The following is a 21,722-nucleotide window of genomic DNA, read 5'->3' as shown; positions in this document are numbered from 1 at the left end:
TGCATCACTAAGCACATTGTTTCATTCAACAGCCATGATTTCCATAGCAAACTTCCTCAAGTAAGGAAGCAGTGTTGATTCTGGAGCAAGCTCATCACCAACCACCACTGTTCCATGACCTTCAAGTCAGTAGCATGGCCCTGACCTGGTGGGCCACGGTATTAGTCATCCTCCTGAATGTGCTCTTGGATATGACTGTCTTAGGCCAAATTCCATTTCATCTAGAATGTTATTATCGAACCAAGAGTTCTGTAAGATTGCATTAACTATCCCAGCTCTGAATTTCTCTCATTGCATGTGATTTTTTTTTTTTCTTATCTCTTTCCTCACCCTTTTTTTTTTCCTGTGGTGTCAATGGGAGAAGAGAGCAGCCAACAACCACAATGAGGTCTTCACATCACACACCTCTTCTAACCATTGCATCTGTTTTTTTGTTTGATTGTTTGTTTGTTTTCCCTCTAGTGTGGGTTCTTTCATAAGATGACCAGCCTCTGTAACAAAAATGGATTTTCAGTGTTGGGGCGGATACCACCTTTGGTATTACATGCGTTAATGCAGCCCCTTTGTGTCAGCGTTTCTCAACCGCAGTCAGTGAGTTGTGTTTCCCGTGGGCAGTGTGATGTGACTGTTTAGCTGCACAGACAGTGCAGGCCGAGGAGTGTGGGGGGCGGTGTCATTGGTCTTTGTGAGCACATTCACCACCTGCGAGCATCACACACATTGTAGAATAAAGACACTCAGCAAGCCGTAACCCCACACGCATTCCCGCCACTCTACAAATGGAATGCTGACTCACTCTGTCTTGAATGGAAGACTGTGAAGTTTTACCCACTAGCTTTACACATTCTCTTGTGTTTTTCCCTGAAAAAGACCAGGTATTACTATGGTCTCAAAAGCTTTTTGGGTCTTTTGGGTCCTGCATGAGAGAGGTGTCTGTCCACAGAGGATCTAGCTCTTATAACTAAAAATGGAAACTTCTGAGGCTTTAAAAGGCATTGTATCCTTTCTCTCTCTGTAGAAAGCAGCCACAAAAGTCAGTGCATTGCAGTTAAATTTCTTTTTAGTGCCAAAGGATGAACATGTTGTGGGACTATTAAAAGGAAGCCTGGCTTTCATTAGATTGTGAATCGACTGTAATATATTGTTCATGGAGGAGTGCAATCTATCTCTGTAGTGGGCCTTTGTGGCATGGCCTGTCAGCAGGCGGACTTGCCGGTGATCTAACTGACTAATGAGGTAGGGGCTGCCCTGTTACCAGCTTATCATTTCATGTTGGCCTGTTTATATAATGAGCTTTTAAAGGACAACACTGATTCAATCGAATTGGATGCTATTACGTGAAATCTAATGTATGTGTAAAGGACAATATGTTACATACAACATGCCTTTATTTATGGCATAAAATCCAGAATATCTGTTTTGTGTAAGGAGAAAGAAGGAAGGAGAAATAGCGTTAGCCCCAAAGAGGGAGCCCCACATCTGTCAGTCAGAGTGGACATGTGCAATCGTGGGAAGTCTAAGGTGGGAGCTCATTCATGGTCACGGATGCTGATTGGAAGTAAAAGATGCATTCAATAGATAGATACAGGGTAAATGAGGAAATAGCTCTGGGGTTTTGGTGGGAAAATAACCATTTAGACTCTAAGCCTTTTAAAGGTAAGGGGCGCTTTGGTGGCCTTTCTCTAACACTGGAGATAGAGATTATATTTATTTAATTATCATTGAACAAGCACTGCTTCTGTAACAACACCCTCTATTGATCAGAATAAGCAACTTTCCCCTTTTATTTTATTTTATTTATTTATTATTTATTTTGAAACAGTCTCACTCTGTCGCCCAGGCTGGAGTGCAGATGGCACAATCTTCGCTCCCTGCAACCTGTGTCTCCCAAGTTCAAGCAATTCTCCTGCCTCAGCCTCCCACGTAGCTGGGATAACAGGCACGCGCCACCACACCCAGCTAATTTTTTTGTATTTTTAGTAGAAACAGGGGTTTTCACCATGTTGGCCAGGCTGGTCTTGAACTCCTGACCTCAAGTGATCCACCCACCTCAGCCTCCCAAAGTGCTGGGATTACAGGTGTGAGCCAGCGCACCCGGCACCCCTTTTATCTTAGTTATTTCTTTCACCAAAGAAGAGCTTCTGATTTTGAAATCTTTCATGTCCAGCAAAGGTTGCTCAGGACCTAGTGAATGCAGCCATCCTACATCAGCTACAGCACCCGGATTCAGGCCCCTTACCTTGCCCCACCTTCCCAGGGATTCCTACCCATGCAACAGTTCACAAGTATCATCGTCTTTCTTGTCAGTGTTCCACGGTTTCTAACACGCTCACCTCTCCTGTCCATTCCTGCTCATTTGAGGCTCAGATTGTGCATGACTGACCCCGTGAAAATGGGAATTTCCAAAGTGCAGTTAGAGTTTCACCCTCTGTGTTATCCATCACTCTTGGTGATGGCTCAGGAGGTCCCCACCCCATGGCTTCTGCAGTCTGTTTCATGTACATCCCCTCCACTGTTCTGGGAGCTCCTTGGCGGCAGGAAGAGAGGCTTATTCAGCTCCAATCCCTCATGGCTGACATGTGTTCCATGAATGAATGAATGGGTTGAGTGAAGGAGAGGTGAGTGTATATGTGAGTTGGGAATGAAGAGGCCTAGAAGACAAGTGTTCCATATCACAATTGCCTGTGAAGCATTATGTGTTTCTGAGACTACCACGGAGAAGGCATCCCAGCTATTAGGATCTCCAGACAGCAAACATGCTGAACTCAGGCCTAACTCATGATACAGTGAAATGCCCCAGCCTGCACAATGGCAGGCACCCGAAGATGTGAACCACACTCAATACACCAGGCGACCAACCACTTTTCATATGAGTTTCTACTATAGTAATTTTCAATATAGTTCATTGAAAAGTAAAGGGCAATAGTGGTCCAATTTGTGATAAGTTTCATGGGAAATGGACATCTTCACATCCCAAATGTAAGCCCATAGAAAGGTGTTCAAGAACCACGAACGTATTTGATGTCTATATTATGCAAGATAAAGTCTTGGAAAGGGCTCTTAAATACTTTTACAAATATTAAGTTAATTAAAGTGCTAACCGAGGCCTTGACAGAAATTCAAAAGACAATGTAAGTGGTTCTGAATAAACTAAAATAAATGACAATAAAGTTTCATTTGACATTCTTGGAAAAACAAAAGGATTTGTGTAAGCGAATACAATTTAATTTGTGGCAGATTTTGTTTCCGATTCAAAATCAGAAAGAATATTTAAAGCTATAAATAATTGATAACACATTTGATAAAGTACCTGAAAATTGTACAACTAAGGAATTCTTTGGTTTTTCAGAAAATTCTAATTTTTAGTTTATCTCCTAAAGTGTCTCTTTTAGCAGTGTCTGTCACCTTCTCTCGTAATCAGTCTCAGAATCAACTTACCCTCCTTTTATGCAAATTAAGGACAATGTGATTGCCAGCTACTTGTGTGCATGCTTGCGTGTGTGTATGTGTGTGTTTGCCATAGCCACTCCTAAAATAAAACTTTCATTATTTGGAATATTTAATGATTATATATATCTCAAAACATTTATCCAGAGAATACAATTTAAGACAGATGCTTTTTTCCTATTGATATAAAATATGTGTTGTTGTTTTATTTTTGCATTAAATGAGAAACCTTTGCAGAACCACAGGCTGTCCCAAAAATATGAAATGGTCAATTACTTAAATATTCCTGTGCTGAGAATAATGATCAAAGTGATAACTTGCAATAAAAATCTGAGAATAATTTTACCACTTTCTTGGCCCTCAGTATTGTACCATCTGGGTGAAAATTTTACTTAAAATGAGCAAAATTCTCATTTAGAATTAAGAAAGAGAGGTATGACTTCTGTAAAATATTAAAGTTGAATATTTAGAGATTTAATTAAATTTCAGTAATCCGAAGAATATTTTTAACCAGAATATCACGTCTCCACTCTCCCCAATAATTCCAGCTAATTGAGGCATCATTACAACCTATTACGTTTCAGAGTTGAACTCTTACAACAGGAAAATGGCTCAGTCTGTCATCTAAAAACAAAACTGCCATATTTCCAGTGACCTCGACAGTAATGGTTTAATAAAATAAACCGCGGGCTCCGCTTGCCTTCTGCACTGAAATCCCTCTACCTCCAGGAAAGAACAAGGTACCTTCCCGCACTAGTATTTCCTGGCCAGGGGTTCCTGGGACAGCTGTCCTTCCGGGGGTTTGCTGCCTGCCAGGCACAATGCTCAACTTCTGCACACAGTATCTCATTTTATCTGTGAGCTGGGAACACGCAGTTTTCTGCAGAGGGAGATCCTGAAGTCAAAGGAACTAGCCCAAGTTCTGAAGGCTGGTGACTGTCAGATTGAGGACTTCCACCCAGGCTGCCTGGGTCTGCCTCCTGGGTTTCTGAACAGTCAACAAGTTGATGACTATGAAGTGCCAAGATTGTAGTTCAGGCCTAGTAGTGCCCAATAAATATTAACTCTCTTTACTATTCCTTCCAAACTCATGTTATAAATTATACCCAATCCCATAAAAATTAGAGAAGATATATGAAATTTACATTCTTACCTGCTATCCTTTTCTTTCCAAATTATAAACTTAACCTTAGAGTAACTTTAGTAGTGAGTAGACACCCTTTTTTCCTATATCAATTGAAATTCAAAAAGGTTGCCTTGAAATAAACTTTACTTAATTCTTCAACTATCACTTTAATCTTTAGGCTGTGAAAAATGGCAAAAGTTTGTATTTGCTTTTATGAACTAATCCATTGGCTCTAGCATTGGTTTTATAATATAGCCTTATTGAAATTCCTGAAAATCAACATTTCATACAAATACTTAAATAATTTTTGGCCCTTCTCATATTAACGAGTCTAACCTCCTTCCTTGATAACAAGAAAAAAAAAATTCAAAATCTCTGGTCATCCGTATGAAGTAAGATTGTTCTTCTTCAACTTTTTTAGGTAGACTAGACTTTAGGTTCCATGAGGGTTGAGGACATGTCTTGTGTGTTCACTGTAGCCTCAGCAGGAGTGCAATAAATTCTGTTAAATTAATGCATAAACGATTTACCATTATTTCCTTTTATCATAAAAGGTTCCTATCAAAAGGTGGTGCTTTAAAAAAAAAACTGTGGACTTTCTAGAAAGCCATAGGTGACTAAATTTGCATATTTTTGTTGTATATATAAAATATGCGTGTTTCTTTAATGAAACCATGATGTTTATTTATACCATTTGGAATGTATTCTACATCTTTCCATCTATGTATTGGGTTATTCCTCTCAGTTTAGCCATGTGATAGGCCTTCTTCAAGGACTCCAGTTCTCTGCCCCGGAGAGAGCTGCCAGCCTGCATGCACAAAGGGTCTGGCAGGTCTCCTGACCTAAGCAGGCAGTTCCCTTGGTTTCCAGCTTCAGAGTGCAGCCAGGAAGATGCTGGCTGCATTTGCAAGAGCTACTGGCGGCCACAGGGGTGGAATCTGGGTCTGATGCTCAGGTAGGCTGGAAAGAGATACTGTCTGGGACTGTCAGGCTAAGAGGCAATTCTTGATTCAAAACCCCACTGAAAAAGCTGTACCTGTCCAGCAGAGTGACCTTGACAGGACACAAATCGAACTTGGACTAAGGCTTAGGACCAAGGCCCTCTGTCGTCATCAAGCCAGAAATCCTGTTAGATGGTTTCTTCTGAGAGCTTCACATTGAGTCTGGATGAACACAAAAAAAATCTAAGTGTAGGCAGTTTGATTTTTTTTTTTTTATAACGGTTAGGTTATAAACTGTAAAGTTGCAATACAATTTTAGAAGGAAAGTATTGTATTTTGTCTTGGTTTAAAGAGCATATGATCAGAAATGCAAATAAGGTTGCAACTAAAGGGTATTTTGGTCATTTATTGATGCTCATCCTTAGGTCTTTTTTTAGTGCGTCAACATTACGTTTTACAATTGGACCAGGTCCTGAAGTTGTGACACTAGGTCAAAAATTGTGTATGGTCAGAATAATATTGAAAATGACTTAAATTGTCTAATAAGCACACTATGCATAATATTCACTAGGAAGCTTTACAGTAACATATATGTACAAACATGTAATATTCACAGTGAAAACTGAAGAGTACATGTAAAAATATAAGTTGACATTATTTCATCACATTTTATATAAAGTAGCCTTAGCATAAGTTAAATCCATTTCCAACAAGTAAATTATGTATAATTAGAATACAGTATAAAAAGTACTGGATTAAATTTCAGAAAATTAGATACAACGCCCATCTCTACACCTAACCAAAATGACCTTAAGCAAGTCACTCAATTTGTCATTATTGGAACTTGAACCCTTTTCTCTAGTTCTGAGTTGAGTGTTTTATTCATTATATCATAACCAAGAAAGTAGCAGTGCATTTTAATGATAGATTCTCCTCCCTCTTCCCCTCCCAGCACTGACTTGATAGCCATAGAGGATAATGGAATTCCCACTCTGGAATCCGTAAGGTGATCCCTCTATTAACAACCCCAATTTCGATCCATATGCTAGATCCTGATTCCACCCATCCCACCAATGGCTCTGGACAGCACTGCCATTTCTGATGGCAGATATCTCCCAATAAATGTAAATATTGTGAAATTTTCCCAACAAAAAAAAGAAGTTTATTTTCAATAACCTAATAATAGATGGATGGGGTTGGGCACAGTGGCACATGCCTGTAATCCCAGCATTTTGGGAAGCCAAGGCAGGCAGATCACTTAACATCAGGAGTTCGAGACCAGCCTGGCCAACATGGTGAAACCCTATCTGTATTAAAAATACAAAAATTAGCCAGGCATGATGGCTCATGCCTATAGTCCCAGCTACTTGTGAGGCTGAGGCAGGAGAATTCCTTGAACCCTAGGAGGCAGAGGCTGCAGTGAGGCAAGATTGCACAACTGCACTCCAGCCTGGGTGACAGAGTGAGACTCATCTCAAAATTCTAATTAATTAATTTTTAAAAATAGATAGGTAGTAATTTAATAAAAGTATTCAGAAGACCATCTTAGACAGTTTTATTGGTTCTCATATAATGCTAACTCTGCTTTTCATAGAGAACAAATCAGAAAATCAAGCTAAAGTGAATATGGCATTGAGCATTATGAATGCACAGATGCCATACAGGGAGAGCATAGGTGGATATACACTGTTTAATGTGCTGAATGTCCTCAGACAGCAGTTCTTAAGTCATCTCGCTGATGACATTTCCCATCTTTTCAGAGAAATCAAATGAGATAGATAAGTTAGTAAACAGGGCACAGATGTTAGAATGAAAAATCAAAGGAAAACGTATATCCAATCAAGAATTACATAGACATCATCAAATGGCATCTGCTATGTCATGGACCCCTTTCCTAAGGCAAAGGAAAAAACATGACGTTAGTTTTATTGTTTAAAACTCGATTGGACAAAGTTGGTTAGGGTCCATCATAGGAAGAACCCCAGCCAGGAGAGCATGAATTAGCTGCCCCAGCACAGGTAATTTCCAGACTATTTTCAAGGTAGCATGAAGCAAGACAGAAAAACACAATGTGTGCCTTCAAATGTATTTCACTAGTTCAAATACATTTAAGTTAATACATTAAGATGTAACTAACTATTTCAAGAGAGCCCATAACATTTTTAAAGCCAAACTCTTCATTGTATTAAAAACTCTGAAAGCTCCTTTAAATTCTTTCAATTCCTATAATAAACTCTTCCTGTTCTTTTGAAAAATTTAAGTTGAGACCAAAAATGAAAGTACTTTGTGCTTTGAGTAATTATAGATGTATAAGACATAAAACCATTTTACCTTCCTGTTTTCCCCGCCAGTAACAATTTAAAGTTGGAAACAAGGTTTGTTTTTCTGTAAATAACAGAAGAATTTAGGTGGCAGATCCTCAGTGAATTTAGGAAACAAGACTTCCCACTGAAGGAGAGTGTGATTCAGGGAGTGCCTGTGTTGCTCCCGTGGGCCTGTGTGGTATCTGTGGCACGTGTTGCATCTGGACTTGTGGAGTGTTTCCCCCCAGCAGAAACCAGAGTGTTCACAGGGGCCCTTGGTCTGAATGCTTCTAGCGCATTCCTAACAGGGAACATACAGTAGCCTATTGGACAACTCTTTCTTTTCTTTTGTTTTTTGTTTTTGTTTTGGTTTTAAGACAGCATCTCACTCTATCACCAAGGCTGGATGGTGTGTAGTGGCACCATCTCGGCTCACTGCAGCCCTGACCTCCCAGGCTCATGTGATCCTCCTACCTCAGCCTCCTGAGTAGCTGGGACTACAAGTACATACCACCATGCCTAGTTAACTTTTTGATTTTTTTTTTTTTAGAAAGAAGGTCTCACTATTTTGCCCAGGCTGGTCTCAAATTCCTGACCTGCAGTGGTCCTCCTGCCTCAGCTTCCTAATGTGCTGTGATTACAGACACGAGTCACTGTGCCTAGCCTAGACAACTTTTTCAATATTCTCCTCCCAAATACCTATTCTTGCATGTTGGTGTCTAAAATTCCCTTTAGTCAAGGCTAAAGCCTTTCATTACCCAAAAATAGATAAGAGGCTACACGTGGTGGCTCATACCTATAATCCTAGCACTTTCCCTCATCTTCCTGTCTTCTTCTGAGCCCTCAACACTCTTCTAACCTCAGCCCATTACCCAGTTCCAGAGTCACTTCCATATTTTCAGGTAGCTCTATAGCAGTGCCCCACTCAAAAATGGTTTCCGGTTCATTGGTTCTTTTGGCATGGATGTAAAGCACTCAGGAATTCCTTCCAGTTGTAAAATTGAAGCTCACCTTTCAGCAGGCAGGCTCCTTCTGAGACCTGGATCTTCTCTGGTTCTTCTGGACAGATGCTTAGCAAAAATGACAAAGGCTGCAACAACCATGCATGTGACTGATGCCGCTCACTCCTTTACGAGCTCTCTCTCTCTCTCTCTCTCAGTTTGACTGTCACAGCTTCCACCTGCCTCCTGGCAGTGCCATTCCCTGCCATTCCCATCTGTATGTCCCTTCCAGCCCAGTGTCACTCTCACTCACTACCTGCTCTCAGCCTCATCCCTGTGGATTCCAGTACTCAGTTTGTCTCCACACTTGTCCTCTCCTCGTATATCACGTAAGGGTTCTCTTAGTTATTCTTGAATTTATATTATTAACAAACATGGAAGAGTGGGAGGGAAATGGAGGCAGTTTCAGTTTAAAAACCTACAAAGTAGACAGAGTCTGCCCTGTGCACCTGTCAGAGCACTGGTCAGGGTGACTCCTGGCTTGGCTCCCTGCCCCGGCCTCCAGCTTCCCAAACCCTGCCCTCCTCAGTGGAAAGGGCCTGTTTGGTCCCAAGGAAGATTCTTCTTCACCCTCCTTTCCTCTCTTTTCTCATCAAGACATCCAGGTTGCCTCCAGAGCATGCAGACCCGGTGGTTTGTTGGGGTGAGAGGTGGATGTGGATATGTCTTCATCTCACTCAGCTCCACCCCTGCCCAGCTGGCCTCCTTACCAGCCATGTTGGATCATGACTGGCCCTCCACTGGTGCTGTCTTACAAAACTTCCAGAATCAGACGCTGTCTTCTCCCACCCCATAAAACTATTTCTGAGCATTTTCCATGGCCCCATGACCATGCCTTTGAAATCCTGCCTCTTGTGCTTGTTTATCAGATCAGGGTCAGGGAGACCCTCCCTCCCTTATCTCTGTGGCCTTTCTTGGGCCCCTGCCCTGTCCTCCTTGGCCACACTACCATTACAGGGCCTCCATTACCTGCAGAGGGTCTACTCTGGGTTGAGCCTTCCAGGCATGTGTGGTGGGCCAAAGCCCTTTGGGTTCACTCAGCCACTGCTAAATAGTTGGGGCCCAGCCTTAGGCTCACAGACTAGCATACCCCCTCTTTGGCATCAGACCACACCCTCTAAGTCCCCATTGTCGGACACAGGAGATAGGTGGGGGCATTCCCAGAGGCCACCCCTCAGAGCTGATTCATAGAAAGCAAAGCGCGAATTCCCTTGTTTGGTCCTTGGCAGAGAGCACTGATAGGCCTCTGTGGCTGGTAGGAAATACTAACTGTGGCTAGCAGGTAGTATGAGGTATGAAGAACAACAGAATTCGAAAAAGGAGTGTCCCAGCAAGAGGAGCTATTTTACAGGTGTGTTTGTTGGCTGGATGAATACAGTGGAAGCTGTCCTACACTTTAGAAATGGAATAAATGGAGTTTTGCTTTGCAGTAGTTAACCTCAATTCCATATCGTAAAATTATCAGTCTATTTCTGGCATTCAGCATTTATGTCTCAAGGCAAAGCCCTCATACACCCTTGGCCACCCTTTCCTCCTCAGCTGCCAAGTCTGACTAGAATATGGCAGCCGCAGCCTGCAAATAACATTCTTGGCTCTCAAGACAGTGCCTGTTTCAAATAATCTGTCATTTATCATTTATTTATCAAACTGAAATTGCATAGCCCCTTAGTTCTAAACACTGTCTCATTATCAGGTTATGTGGCCCTTTTCTACTTCATGAAATGTGGACACCTCATCCTTTCCTAGCTCCTCGAAAGATAATGACTTTGGGGGAGCCAGTCACGTGCCTGTGTATCTCCCCATTATGAGACCTAGGACACAGATTGTGTTTTTAATACAGTACAACTCTAAGGAGAGATATATGAACAAAAATATCATTTAAGGCCAGAAGCAGTGGCTCACACCTATAATCTCAGCACTTTGGGAGGCTGAGTTGGGCAGATTATTTAAGCTCTGGAGTTGGAGACCAGCCTGGGCAACATGGCAAAAACCCATCTCTACAAAAAAATACAAAAATTCGCCTGGTATGGTGGAATGCTTGTGATCCCAGGTACTCAGGAGGCTGAAGTCGAAGGATTATTTGAGCTTGGGGAGGTTGAGGTGGCAGTGAGCCATGATCCCACCACTGCATTCCAGCATGGGTGACAGAGTGAGACCCTGTGAAAAAGAGAAAAGAAAAAAGAAAAGAAAAGAAAAAAAGGGAGGGAGGAGGGAGAAAGGAAAGGAGAAGAAAGAAAGGAGAGAAAAGGAAAGGAAAAGGGAAAGGAAAGGGAAAAGAAAGGAAAGGAAAGGAATTATTTGAGGCAGTAATGTAAAAAAATCTCCTCTCTCTGACGTAACTCCCTCAAAATCCATTGACCATGGACCAAGATAGCCAGCTGGTTCTCACACCACCCACACACCTATCGTAAAGCAAAATCCCTTTAGGGCTGCATAAGGTAGATCTTTAAATTGCTCCTAAGACCAGGAAGGTCTAACAGTTTTATGTGCATGTATTCCCTTTTGTTCTGCAAAGAACCAGGAAAATGGGTTATTGGCTAACCTGAGAAATGGGGGAATACACAGTGACTGCTTTTTAACTAAATAGTCTCTTCAAGCAAAGCCAAATCTAAATCACTGAGTGACTCCCGGTGATAAGAACAGTGATTCTCAGACTTGAGGGAGCACCAGTATCCCGGAGGGCCTTTTAAAACACACCTCACCAGGCTCCACCCCCAGGGTTTATTCTAGATTCAGGAAGTCTGAGTGGTCCCCAGTTCTTGCAGCTCTAACAGTTTTCCAGGTGATGTGGATGTTGCTGGTAGCCACGATGCTACTACATACAGGCTCCGTAGGTTCTGTCCCATAGGAATGTCCCTAGCTTCATCTGTGCTTGTACCATCCCCCACCCCTGTGATCACCATGGATACCTCACCTCAGAGTCACTTGAGCCTCTCTGCGTTCCTTGGTGTCTTCTGTCCTTGCACCTGGATGCAGCTGTGTTAGCCAATTGCTTTGCCGACAGCATTGCACCCTCCAAGGCAACGTCCAGTCGCCCTTCAGCTCAGGTGAGGTGTGCTCTTCTCTGGCAATCCTTCTGCCCCCAATTTGCCCCTCCATAGTACCCTGGGCATACCTGCAGCACTGCAAGTATCATGCAGTTTTCTGAACACTGATTAACTCATAGGTGTCCCTGGTGTGTCATGCCTTGTGTAGAATAGATGCCCAGTTAAAGTTTGTTCAATGTGATGCGCCCATTCACTGAGCAAGCTTATGGAGTAGCTACTGTTTATGTTGGAAAGCAGGTAAGGGCGGGGGGCGGGGGGGCTGCAGAAAATGCACAAAGATGAAAAAGACTGTCCGCCCAACTTATCACATAAGGGAAACGAGGACAGATTACATTTTAAGTGGATTTGGAGGAATCTAAAAAGAAAATGTTCAATTCATTTCCCAACTAAATTATTCAACATGCCTGAGAAAGACAGGGTTCTTCAAACATGAAATTCTGCAGTGAGGCTTTTAGCTGACTCTGGCCAACAGGTGAATTCTGCACATCCAGCAAAAGTCATTTCCTTTCAATGGGAAGGGGCGGGAGGCATGAGGGAAACAGAATATGGCTGGTGGTCTTCAGCACAAGAGATGCCTGTTCTAATCAGCCACATCCAGGAAGGTACGGTGAGCGTTTGCACGTCTACTGTTTTACTGTCCCTTTAAATGATGAAGCATCTGCCACCGGCGGCTTGCAGCAGACTGATTAGGAAGGACGTATAAAATACAGTCACTTGCACACTGTGCAAATACATTGACACGGTGCAACTGTTGTCATGGAGATCAAAAGAGAAGGTTTCTTAAAGGAAGTGGGGGTTGGGAGGGATTTGGAAGCTGGAGAAAGGGCGTCTAGGAGGATGAAAGGAGGCTGTTTAGGAGGACTACAGGAGAAAAAAAAACCCGCCAGGCCAGGAAAGGGGAGAGAGAGGAAAAAACCTGCCAGGCCACCACAGATAAATGAAAGAAATGAGAAGAAATCAGGATCATTACTGGATCCAAAGGCAAATGAATGGGGGAGTAAAGTTCAACACAGAAAAAACAATCTTTGTGTGAGAAACCTAACAATGAGCAGGCATGACCTTCCCTTGGATTTGCACTGCATTCAACAGGATTTGAGAAGAGGCAAACAGAAAGCACTCACTTCGGAAAGCAGTCTGTTGTTTGTAAATGCGTCCTCAAGGATTTCTTTAATTTAAGCACATTTCTAAATTTCAACATTTTCCCCTGTGGAAAGGACCTCATTTTACTGAGTTCTTAAATAGGAGTAGAAGGGAGCCCTTAGGGGTTTTTTTGGGGGGTTTTTTGTTGTTGGGTTTTTTTTTGTTGTTTTTTGGTTTTTTTTTTTTTTTTGGTTTTTGTGGGTTTTTTTCATATACTTACTTTTCAAAGGACTCCTTTAATTTGTCTTAAGATGACTGGTTACCAAGTGAGATTTGCTGTCAATCTGCAGGTCCATCATCATAAAAACATGTAACCCACCGGCTGGCGGAATAAGTGAGCAAATTCTCTTTCTGGAATCATTCTTTTAAGAAGGACAAAAATGAATGACAGTGTCCAAATAAATTGGCTCATCAGAAGCTATTTTCATCCCTGGTGGGGCCTGGGCAATGAAGCTCAACCCCTCCAAATCCTGCCTCAACCTGTCATCCTTCTGTGTAGGCCAGCAGGCTAAGTCCCAGCACGGAGGCCAACCCTCAGCTTGAATCCACACTCCCCGGCTGTCACATTGGACTGCTGAGTTCTCCGCTTCTCTTCAACAGCTAAGCCAGGCCTCTCTTCAACAGCTAAACCATGTGTCTGCAGTTGAGGAATTCCTTCTGACTTCATACCTTTGCCATCAGTCCTTTACCCAGTTAGATTATAAACCTGTATCTGCGATCATTCTTACCCATCTCTTTTCTTGCACCTCATGTGTGTTCAAAACCATTCTCTTCTCCATCTGCAAGAGCATCTTCTGAGAGCATCCCAGTGTTGAAGCCCTGATTTAGACAGGGGGAAATAGTAAGTGAGATTACATTCTGTAGGGTTCCTTGCATTCTAGAGCTTGCAGTGCTATTCTTTGAAACCACATGTTTCATCGAGAATGGTGGCCACCAGAGGAGGTGGAAGTGATGAGTGAATGAATGCCAGTGGAGACCAGGGAGGGAGAGGGCTTCTTGGTGGGAGTGGTCTAGGGAAGAGCCCTGGTGAGCTGGAAGCTGAGCTGGCCTGCAGAGAAGGAGTAGAGGGGATATTCGTTGAAAGAAGAAAGAAGAACATTTTTTGACAACAGTTTTTATAAGGTGGGAATATGTAAGAGAGTTGGGATCCCCACCCTCTTTCAGGCAGTCAGAGAGGAACCCAGGTGAGCAAGCAACACCCAGGAGGCATTAGTCTTGAAAGATGAGGCAGAGATCAGATCTCACAACAGGTACTAACTGAGATCGGGAGACAGAGATCAAAGAGGCATGGTCAAAGTGGTTTCATAGGAAATTTGTGTTCTCCAATATTATGCAACTCAGATTCAAAATACGTTTCCAGATCCCTACCTGATTTCTTCTTTTCCTTTTCTTCTTACCCCACCATTAACCTCATTCACTGAGTTTCATGAAAGTGAATCATTATTTCTACCCATGTGTCAATTGTTCTACAGTGCTAATTAACAACCTTAATACAGTGTTCTAAAGATCATTTCCCTATGAGGATGTATTCTCTATACCCCAGAAAACCATCTCCCTTTGTTCCAAGTAGACACATGCTCCAAGCAAAAATGGCTAAAGCATCATTCAAAACAATTTTCCAGTAAAGGATCTTATGCACTAATTTTTCTTGGGAATATGAAGCCCACTGCCAGACAAATGAATTAAAATGTCTCCACTAAACACACCTTCCACTCCTGCTGACTTGTCCATAACTCAGCGTGAGCCTCTAGTGTCATTTTTGAAAACCTGAACTACAGGCCCTAACATTTCTTACACTTAATATACAAAATCCCTACATTTATAGATTTTTTTCAGAGGGTGTTTTAAAATACATCCGCAAGGATTTCTTTAATTTAAATACATTTCTAAATTTCAATCTGACTAGTCTATCTACAAATTAATAAAGTAACTTAAACTTTCCCTGGTAGAGTAAGAATTTTTGCTTGCTTTTATGCATAAAAATATATAATTTTCTCTTCGTGTGATCCATTAAATTTTCCTCTGATTAGAAATGCTATGCATAGTATAACTTTACAAAACTAGCAAACTTTGCAAAAGGGTGAAAAGTTCTCTGAGGCTCTATGAGTGGTTAATACCAAATACAACTTTGGAGAATTCCTACTCTATACTTGCCTTGAGATAGTTGTTTTAACATATTTGACCTTTTGTTTCTTCATCTGTGAAGAAGTATACTTATACTCTGTGGGGTTTTTGTGGGAAAGAAAATGAAATAATATACATAAAGCACCAATTACAATGGGAAGCAAACAGTGTTCAGTAAGTGGAAGTGGAGGTGGTAGAGGTGGTAGTAGTTGTAGTGGTCATTGTGGTGGCATTCATGTTGGTATTGGGATAGTGATGGAATGATGGATGGTTGTGGTGATAATGATGTTGGTGTTGGAATAGTGATAGAGTGATGGATGGTTGTGGTGATAGTGATGTTGGTGTTGGGATAGTGATGGAATGATTGATGGTTGTGATGACAGTGATGTTGGCTTTGGGATAGTGATAGAGTGATGTATGGTTGTAGTGATAGCGATGTTGGTGTTGGGATAGTGATGGAATGATGGATGGTTGTGGTGACAGTGATGTTGGCATTGGGATTGTGATGGAGTGATGGATGGTTGTGGTGATAGTGATGTTGGTGTTGGGATAGTGATGGAGTGATGGATGGTTGTGGTGATAGTGATGTTGGTGTTGGGTAGTGATAGAGTGATGGATGGTTATGGTGATAGCAATGTTGGTGTTGGAAGAGATGGAGTGATAGATAGTTGTGGTGGTAGTGATGTTTATATTGGGATAGTAATGGAGTGATGGATAGTTGCGGTGATAGTGATGTTAGTGTTGGGATAGTGATAAGAGTGATGGATGGTTGTAGTGATAGTGATGTTGGTGTTGGGATAGTGATAGAGTGATGGATGATTGTGGTGATAGTGATGTTGGTGTTGGGATAGTGATGGAGTGATGGATGGTTGTGGAGATAGCGGTGTTGGTGTTGAGATAGGGATGAAGTGATGGATGGTTGTAGTGATAGTGATGTTGGTGTTGGGATAGTGATAGAGTGACAGATGGTTGTGGTGATAGTGATGTTGGTGTTGGGATAGTGATAGAGTGATGGATGGTTGTGGTGACAGTGATGTTGGTGTTGAGATAGTGATGGGGAGATGGATGGTTGTGGTGATAGTGATGTTGGTGTTGGGATAGTGATAGAGTGATGGATGGTTGTGGTGATAGCCATGTTGATGTTGGAATAGAGATGGAGTGATGGATAGTTGTGGTGGTAGTGATGTTAATATTGGGATAGTAATGGAGTGATGGATAGTTGTGGTGATAATGATGTTGGTGTTGGGATAGTGATGAAGTGAAGCATCTTTTTAGTAATAGTGATGGTAACATCAAGGATGATAATGGAAGTAGTAGAGGTTGAAGTGTGGTTTGTTGGTGAAGTTTGTGATAAATATGGTGGTAAAGTTGGAAGAAGTGATAGAGGTGCTTCTACCTTTAGGTTATTTCTATGGCGGTGATGTTGATACTGGTGGTTGTAATGTTGGTGATGTCAGTGGTGGAGATGCTATTGGTGGTGGCGGTCGTGTTCACAGTATTTTTGGCAGAGATGAAGCTGGTGGTGATGATGGTGGTAGAGATGGTAGTAGTGATGGTGGTGGCTTGGCTGTGTGGGGGACCTGAGGGAGTGACACTGATGTTGGCAGTGGTGACAGTGACCTGCAGAGGTGGTATGCATTGATTGGTGGTGGTGGTCATCATGGTGGAGGTGCCAGTTAGTGTTGTAATTGAAATAGGAAGATAACCTAGAGATGAGTCAGCACACTACCTTTTTTAAAAAAACAGCTTTATTGAGATACAGTTAGCATGCTGTAGCATTCCTATTTTAAGTGTATGATTCAGTGGTATTTCATATGTTTACAGAGATATGCAGCCATAACCATAATTGTAAACATTTTCATCACCCCACAGGGAAAGCTTGCAACCACTGGCAGCTGCTCCCATCCTCCCCCACTACCTTTTAAGTCTGTTTTTAAATTGTATAGTTTGGGAAACTGCAAGCTATGAAACTGGAAGTATATGTTCTTTATAGGAAACACATCTCACTTCCTCAGGTGCAACAATTTATTCTGCATGAAAACTGTGGATCGTATTAGCACCCTGAAAAAAGAAGGATGTAAAAACACTACTGCCATCAAATAACTCATAACTCCACTCAATATATTTCATTTCAAAATTGGAATATTAAGAAAAATAGAGGAGAGCTCTCTTGTTTGTTCCTTGTGATATAGTCCCTTAACTTACCGTAGTATATTACACATCTGGAAGAATAATAACCAAAAAAGCCCTATCTCATTAACAGCCAATTGAAGCATGGACTTTAAAAATAAGACAGTCATCTACTTGTGGGACTTGAGTTCAATAAATAGAAACAGAGAAACTGTATTGTGAAGATGTTTAACATAGCATTTGTGGTAGTAAATAAACCCGGAAACAATATCCCCAACAATAAAAAAAATGGTTAAATAAAATAAAACATCACTATGATGGAATATGATATTTAAAGACTATGAAGTAAAGATGGGAATATAATCATAATAGCATATTAAATGAAGAAGAAAAATTCAGACACCAAGTTGCACAGGCTACAAACACAGCTATGTGGGGCAAAACACTTTACTTTAGATGAATAGGCTGAAATGCATCAAAATGTGAATAGAGTTGCATTGGATAGAAATGGTGGTGGTTTACTTTTATTATAAAAATGAGATAATTATTCTGCACAATATTTTGCAGAAGTATCAACTAAGAAAAAATAAGCTTTATTTTGGAACTCACAGGACTAAAATGTAGTTCTTCTAAGAAAAATGTAAAGAATTTTCTTTTTCTTGTTAACAAAATATTGAAATGGAACAGAACAAAAACACCTGTGTTATCTATTATACTTAAGCTTCTTAGAATGTGTTTTCACCCATGGGGAGGAAAAAAAGGGAAGATTTCTCCATTCTACCTGCAAAACAGATAACAGGCAGGATTCATCCCGCCAAACTGGAGGAACTACATGTCAGCAAGCAGGTCCCTTCATTCTTGTGGAGGATTTAGCTAAATTGGTTACTCTCTGAAAACATTTTCTCACAGGCATTTGACTCTACTGTCTACACTTCTTGACCTGACTCCACATTCCCCATACTGTGAATCCAACTTGCTGTCTTAGGGAGCCTTCAAGCCTCACTGGGAGCCAGTTGAACAATTAGAATATTTAATGGATGTAAACCTCATTTAAAAATAATATTATTTTATTTGGGTCACTATATCTAACATTAAAACACTGTGTAAAATAGGGGAAATCTCCTTGTTGGTAAATTTGACTTATAGGTGATGTTGGCAGAGAAATTAATTTGATTGATTAATTAGGTTACATAAATGCAATTCAGTGGTTGCAGCAAAACAATTTTCACGTAGAGTAGTTGAATTTTCAAAACACAGAATCTTGATATCTATTTCTAAACAGTGTGAAAAGCCATAGCCCATCAATGCAAAAGCCAGCACATCTGTGGATTCAGAGGTGCATAGACATTTGTTTATAATAAAAAAGGTATGAGCTCTTCTACCAGGATCTAACTCTGAGCCAACAGATACAAATAATAAATGGTTTACGTGACTGTTTCACTGACACCTGCTGGCACCATGAATATACTACATTAGATTGGCTATTGGGAAAAGCAAGTGGAATCCAAGAAAATCATAAATGGAGAAACTTGCTGTGAACAATAAAACTGATTTTACTGCTCTTGAATAAGTCAGAATGACTACTAATGACAGTCTGAGGCATGGAATCCCCTGGGAAGTTATTATTAGGCAATCCATAAGTGTTTGCTGAATCCATCAGTGCTGCTCATCAGCTCAAAACCTTCTTCTGATTTCTTCCTGTCTGCCCTGCCCTGGTCACATTTGGCGGGTTTTCAAGGTCTTGCTCCACTCTGTCTGTTCCCTCCTGACTCACTGCTGGGCAGGTGCACACCCTCTGCAGGCTCCACTCACCCCATCCTCCTTCCACTTCTCTGAGCCATGCCCCACCAAGCCCACCTGGACTCTGAGTCTTCCCACCACTTCAGAACACCCACACTAACACTTTCTGGGTGCCTGCTGGCCTTCACCTCCCTACCATGCATGTTCACACTTCATAGTTCTCTACAGATTCTTAAGTGCTTATTTCCTCTCTCCAGGTCGATTATAAGCACTTTCAGGATGGAGAAAGCTTTCAGAGCCCTGAGAGATCTAGATCCATAATTTGTACTTAAATGTATGTGTGTATATGTATATGCATACATATGTACATGTATACATATATACATACACATGTATGTGTGTATATATACATACATACACACACATGAACAAACATATCTGTTGACTGCCTGAAAGTCTACAAAACCTTTATTTCCTAGAGCCTCATCTTGCTCATCTTGGTGGCGTTCGTATACCTTTTTTTTTTTTTTTTGAGACTGAGTCTTGTTCTGTCACCCAGGCTGGAGTGCAGTGGTGCAATCTCGGCTCACTGCAACCTCCACCTCCCAGATTCAAGTGATTCTCCCATTTTAGCCTCCCAGGTAACTGGGAGTACAGACGCCCACCACCATACCTGGCTAATTTTTGTATTTTTAGTAGAGACAGGGTTTCACCATGTTGGCCAGGCTGGTCTTGAACTCCTGACCTCAAGTGATCCGCCTGCCTCAGCCTCCCAAAGTGGTGGGATTACAGGCATGAGCCACCACACCCGGCCTTATACCATTCTTGAAAAGGCTCCAGTTTCTAAATAAAGTCCTACACATCGGCCTAAATCCTACTTTGACCTGGTGGACCATCTTCACATCAGCAGGGTGGAGTTAGCACCAGTCTCTCTCTTACCCCCAATTTAATCACCCCCAAATGATTCTAGAGTGACTCAGGGCTTCATGAAAGAGATTACCTTTCTGTAGGATGTGCACTCACCTTCACATGCCAGTTTTCAATCTGGAAACACCGTGATTCTGGGATATTTCCTTAGAATATAAGCTCCATGAGGACAGGGGTCTTTTGTTTTCTTACATTTCCAAACTCAATTCTGTTCCCTGGTGCCTGGAACAAGGCCTGGCACAGAGCAGCGAGCCCAAGAGTTCTTGCTGGGTGCAGGCCTGAGGGTCAGTCACACCCCATCGTAAGTGTACCTGGAGATGCCACAAACGTGATCTGTATTTTGACACTTTCTCGCCAATTAGACAAGTCAACCAGGACAGCATGAAGGACAGAATGAGAGCGCAGGCTCTGGGGCCAGACACCTGGGTTCAGATTCCCCTGCTGCCATGTATACTCAGGTGACCTCCAGTGTCCATTGACGGTCCGATGGCTCAGAGGGGCTGAGAGGGCCGGATGCACTCACAGGTAAAGCAAGGGTGCCTGGCACAGACCAAGCACTGCACGTGGCTTTGTGGCTGCTGCTGGACCACCGCCCCAACATCATGGCAATGACTCCACTTTATTTCTGCTTTCCTACGTGGGTGTGGGCATTGATGTCGCTCTTGTCCTACCTCAAGACTTCTTTAGTGTGTTCTTTTCTCTCCTGTTTAGGCTCCCAAGAAACATTTGCAAAATGGGATTATCCGTGGCTACCAAATAGGTTACCGAGAGTACAGCACTGGGGGTAACTTCCAATTCAACATCATCAGTGTCGACACCAGCGGGGACAGTGAGGTTTACACCCTGGACAACCTGAATAAGTTCACTCAGTACGGCCTGGTGGTGCAGGCCTGTAACCGGGCCGGCACGGGGCCTTCTTCTCAGGAAATCATCACAACCACTCTCGAGGATGGTAGGTTCGGCCAGGCCCTGGTGGTGACTTCCCCTCCGCAAAGGTTCCCTCAGGTCTCCCCCGGGGCTCCCCCAACCTCGCCGCCCCCCCTCCTCCCCCCACTGACTTTGCAGTGCCCTGCAGGGCCTGGGGTCTCAGGTGGGAAAGCCTTGCCTCGTGACCTCGCCCACCTCACTGATTCACACCCCTCCGTTAGGGCTGGGTTGCAAAGCCAGCAAGTCCCTCGCTTTTCAGACTCTTCCTCATTCATTTCGGGGACAAGAATTGGGCTTTTCTGGAGTGAAAGCAAGGCTCTCCCTATTACTGCAGAAGTCTCAAGAGAATGCAGAAATGCTGTTTGCTAAAAAACTTTCTCCCAAATGTTAAGAAGGTTTTTTAAATTTATTTTTTTTTAATTGCTTTCTATTTTCAAGCATTCTGAGCACAGAGAAAAGGAATTTTCAGATCGCACGGTGATCAATCGCCCCCTAGCGGCCAAGATGAATTAATTAGCCCTTCCACGGTGACACCGAATAACCCAGAAGCTCGAATTTCCAGTAGTGTTTGGAAATAAAGAACCCTGATATCCAAAGGCATAGTGTTTTAGGCAGAAAGTTAAGATATGGGGTTATTTGTAGCAATAAGTGGTAGCTTTCAAGGCAGCAAGCTGGAACTGCATTTACCTCTTGTGCAGTTAGCCATTTGATCATAGCTCCACCTCCCAGGTTCACGCCATTCTCCTGCCTCAGCCTCCCAAGCGGCTGGGACTACTGGCGCCCGCCACCACGCCTGGGTAATTTTTTGTATTTTTAGTAGAGACAGGGTTTCACCGTGTTAGCCAGGATGGTCTCGATCTCCTGACCTC

General features: G+C 42.3%; 1 protein-coding gene across 1 annotated transcript in view; it reads left to right on the top strand.

Annotated features, from left to right (window-relative positions):
• The window catches only part of DSCAM (Down syndrome cell adhesion molecule), a 909,566-nt gene that overhangs the window by 758,848 nt on the left and 128,996 nt on the right, over positions 1 to 21,722 (top strand). The window contains exons 16-19 of the mRNA XM_011984189.1: positions 5,444 to 5,528; positions 8,977 to 9,147; positions 11,667 to 11,865; positions 20,638 to 20,878. Coding sequence (XP_011839579.1) covers positions 5,444 to 5,528; positions 8,977 to 9,147; positions 11,667 to 11,865; positions 20,638 to 20,878 — 696 coding nt within the window. The remainder of the gene's footprint in view (positions 1 to 5,443; positions 5,529 to 8,976; positions 9,148 to 11,666; positions 11,866 to 20,637; positions 20,879 to 21,722) is intronic.

This window comes from Mandrillus leucophaeus, unplaced genomic scaffold, assembly GCF_000951045.1.
Source record: "Mandrillus leucophaeus isolate KB7577 unplaced genomic scaffold, Mleu.le_1.0 Scaffold262, whole genome shotgun sequence".
Lineage (NCBI taxonomy): Eukaryota > Metazoa > Chordata > Mammalia > Primates > Cercopithecidae > Mandrillus > Mandrillus leucophaeus.
This window is presented reverse-complemented; position numbering and strand designations above follow the sequence as displayed.